This window comes from Adiantum capillus-veneris, chromosome 1 (assembly GCF_014529385.1).
Source record: "Adiantum capillus-veneris isolate H3 chromosome 1, ASM1452938v2, whole genome shotgun sequence".
NCBI classification, from domain to species: Eukaryota; Viridiplantae; Streptophyta; class Polypodiopsida; order Polypodiales; family Pteridaceae; genus Adiantum; species Adiantum capillus-veneris.
The window spans coordinates 179,516,992-179,520,615 of NC_140931.1; the positions used below are offsets into that span (position 1 = coordinate 179,516,992).

The 3,624-nt window shown below is 45.9% G+C and overlaps 1 protein-coding gene across 1 annotated transcript; it reads left to right on the forward strand.

Annotated features, from left to right (window-relative positions):
• Positions 1 to 1,004: 1,004 nt before the first annotated feature.
• On the forward strand, positions 1,005 to 3,411 carry LOC147466084 (mitochondrial phosphate carrier protein 3, mitochondrial-like). The gene is made up of 6 exons (XM_086523790.1): positions 1,005 to 1,447; positions 1,812 to 2,173; positions 2,249 to 2,292; positions 2,370 to 2,584; positions 2,885 to 3,009; positions 3,136 to 3,411. Exons 1-6 carry the CDS (start codon positions 1,127 to 1,129, stop codon positions 3,170 to 3,172), a joined length of 1,104 nt encoding a protein of 367 aa, XP_086379916.1. The 5' UTR covers positions 1,005 to 1,126; the 3' UTR covers positions 3,173 to 3,411.
• Positions 3,412 to 3,624: the final 213 nt, after the last annotated feature.

Genomic DNA, 3,624 nt, shown 5'->3' on the forward strand with positions numbered 1-3,624 from the left:
TAGCAAACCGTGATTCGAACTTTGGTCGCTCATGTAAGACTCTACCCACTTTCGTTAACCCACCCATCCGATCTTGTCGAGTGCAATATGGAACCTTTATATTAAAAAATTATCTCCCCCAACCTCCACACCCTCGTCCAGCCGCGTGGTTCCCCCTCACGCCCCCTGTCGCCACCGACGAACATGAGCAGTGCTCCATGATTGTGCGTGACTCACTGGCTCGTCCTCGTCTCACTATTTCGTGCTCATCTCTCTGGCTCTCGCCGCTTCAATTAGAGGAACATCTGGGGAGATTCAAGCAACGAACCCTTTTTGAAGATGTGTACCACCTATTGCCAAACCTATTTGCTCCACTCTCCGCTCATTAGATGGAATCAAGGTAGATTCCTTTGTCCAATCTTATTGCAGCATGTAGTAGGGGTCCACCACGGGCAGATTTTCAAGAGATGAGGCGTACACATTAACCATCCCACCGTGTAGGCTCGCTTGTCTATGCAACAACACACTCATTATTAAAAAAAGCGTTGCTGCTACTCTGCCTCGACGTGATTCTTCTCGCTTGATGTGGGGGCCATTAGTGACGCCTTTGGTCATGGACCATCTGTCGGGTGCCCTTCCACCCTCGCATGCAAGTTGCTAGCTGCCCTGGCTTCTCCGTCGCTTGCCTCGCTTCACCCTCCTATTGTTGCCACCTACCCCCCCCCCCCCGGCTCGTCTCCATGGTTTGCCACCTATCGGCCTCCATCGACTTTGCTTTCATAATCCATTTCTTTTAATGAGAATCTCCTAGTGATTCCCATATTGAAAAGAATGGGTTCAGCCCTATGGTTCAATTTTTCCACAAATGCGTAGGCCTAGGTAGCGTAAGTCTTCAGTCCAGACTCCAAACCAATTTCCAAAATGTTTACGCCGCTCAATCAAACGTATATTCGGAAGCACCTTCCTCGGTCAAATGGAAAAGTCTTCATTTTTTCATTTTTCTCATTAACCAAACCAATGCTTGGCTAGCACTTTTCCCGCACCGGTTCCTGTTTAGGGTTTCATTTCTCCTGTACTGCATTTCGCGGGAGCGAGCAGATCGAGCTTTCCATAACCGGATCTTCTGCTCCCGCGTGCGAACCTAGCAATGGCACCTTCTTCCCGTCAAAGCTCCCAGTCTTTGCTTCCTAGCCATCTCTATGCAGCTCCGGGAATGGCCTCTGGCTTCGCTCGCTACATTACCAAGCCGCCTACGGAGATTGTCGAAAGGCCGCGCCTGGCCTCCCCCGCAGGTGCTTTGGCGGATCGGCGCCCCTCGTCGTTCCTTATAGCTGCTCCCAGTGAACCTGGCAAGATTGAAATGTACTCCCCCGCATTTTATGCTGCATGTACCGTTGGCGGTATTCTCAGCTGTGGCCTTACTCACATGGCTGTCACTCCTCTGGACCTTGTCAAATGCAACATGCAGGTCAGTCGATTCTTTTTTCTTTGCCTTTCTCTGGCAATGGTATCAAACCAATATTCTAAACGATAGTGAGCACTACATTTTGTGGAGCCTGGAGCAATTTTGCATGTCTTTCCTGACGCTTCCTTGTAGTTTATGATTTGATGAATCTTGTAGTCTGCGGGCTTATATAAATACTCTAGTACATTTGTCTTGCTGTAGCACTGGGAGTCTCCTGTAGTGAAATGTTGTTTGCATTTGTCTTTTTGACAAAAGAAAAACACTGGTTTTAGATGTCTCGGATCCAGTGCTTTCCTTCACCTTGCACAGTAGCTGCTAACTAAGACGTTCTGTCAGGCGGATGGTTAAACTTAAATGGATTTAACAGATAGATCCGGCCAAGTACAAGAGTATCGGGAGTGGCTTTGGCATTCTCCTTAAAGAGCAAGGAGCTAAAGGTTTCTTTAGAGGCTGGGTTCCAACCCTTCTTGGCTACAGTGCTCAGGGTGCCTGCAAGTTTGGATTTTACGAGTACTTCAAGAAGTATTATTCTGATTTGGCTGGCCCTGAGAATGCGCAAAAGTACAAGACAGTGATTTACCTTGCTGGATCAGCATCAGCCGAGTTTATTGCAGATATTGCGCTCTGCCCTTTCGAAGCTGTGAAAGTGCGAGTACAAACTAAGCCTGGGTTCGCAAGGGGCCTTGCTGATGGTTTTCCGAAGTTTGTGGCCTCTGAGGGCTATGCAGGGTAAGCTTTCAAGCTTGGCTGGAATGTCTTGAGTATGTGTTACTTCAAATTGACTTACCTCTCTATGTTCTGTAGGCTGTACAAAGGTTTGGTTCCCCTTTGGGGCAGGCAGATTCCTTGTAAGTAGCTTTCTTCTCTTCAGTTTGGGGACTGCTCACCATATAATTCAGTCAAACAATTTTGTACCTTGTTGCAGATACAATGATGAAATTCGCGTGTTTTGAGAAGACTGTAGAACTGCTTTATCAACATGTCGTGCCTGTGCCCAAGAGTGAATGCTCAAAGGGTACTCAGTTAGGAATCAGTTTTGCTGGAGGTTATATTGCAGGTGTATTCTGTGCCATTGTTTCTCATCCAGCTGACAATCTGGTGTCTTTCCTGAATAACTCCAAAGGTGCTACTGTTGGTGAGGTGGGCCATCTTTTCTCCTCCTCACTTGTAGTGGATACTTGGAATTTTCCTTAATGTTGCAGCAAATTTCAACCTTCAATATTTTGCCTCATGGTCTATGAATGCTTTTCGATTAAAAGGCAGGAATCTGGTTTCCTCTGAGGAAACCGGCTCTTTCTGCCTGTTCCAGCCCATTGCTTTCAAGTGTCCTGATAGGAAGGAGGCATGGTTGCGCAATGAAAGTCAAACTCATAAATTTTTCAATGGTTCTCCAAGCTTTTGGCTGAGGAATAATGCTTCTGTTTGGGATTCGTTCTGCAGGCTGTGAAGCAGATTGGAGTCATGGGTTTGTTTACACGAGGTCTACCGCTCAGGATTGTGATGATTGGCACCTTGACTGGTGCTCAATGGGGGATCTATGATGCCTTCAAGGTCTTTGTTGGATTGTAAGTCACTGAGGCTTGTCTCTATTTGTGGAGTTTTCTTGTGGACATTTTGGAGGTGTCCATGTTAGTTTTTTGTACTGATTGAAGGCCAGTTATAATGTTTGGATGCTTTGTTTCGCCTTGCAGGCCAACCACTGGAGGTGTGGCGCCTGTCCAGAAGTAGTTTTCTGATGGCTTTGGAATGCCTTCCAATTCATCTTCTTTACAATTTTGGATATCTTTTTGAATGTATAAATCATGAGGCAATAGGTCTTCATGTCATGTATGCATGGAGCATACTGGGTGAAGCGTGTTTAGTGCTAGAACATGCGAGGCCCGGAAGAACAAGACCAGATCTTGTTTCAATTTTGGAAAGGTGTAGGATATTCTGAAAGTTCATCAATTGATGCCAACTGCTGACCATAGTATACTTTTAAACCAATAAGGAATATCAGCAGTACTAACGCTTCACGAGTTACAAATATTTTTTGGTTCATCCGCTTTTATCTACGGGCCAGACTGAGTGGGATGTTGATTGGCTACTAAATTCAAGTTGTTTAGCAGCAAACTTACTTGACTTGACTACTCAGAAATTGTTGATTTGTTGCTTCATTTTGCTCATCTTGCCCTGTGCCT

What these genes read in the sequence shown, in the direction of transcription:
- LOC147466084 (XM_086523790.1), top strand. Translation starts at nt 1,127, where the DNA reads ATGGCACCTTCTTCCCGTCAAAGCTCCCAGTCTTTGCTTCCTAGCCAT. An exon ending in TTGGGGCAGGCAGATTCCTT is followed by an intron (nt 2,293 to 2,369) that starts GTAAGTAGCTTT and finishes ACCTTGTTGCAG; the next exon opens with ATACAATGATGAAATTCGCG. An exon ending in TTCAAGGTCTTTGTTGGATT is followed by an intron (nt 3,010 to 3,135) that starts GTAAGTCACTGA and finishes TTCGCCTTGCAG; the next exon opens with GCCAACCACTGGAGGTGTGG.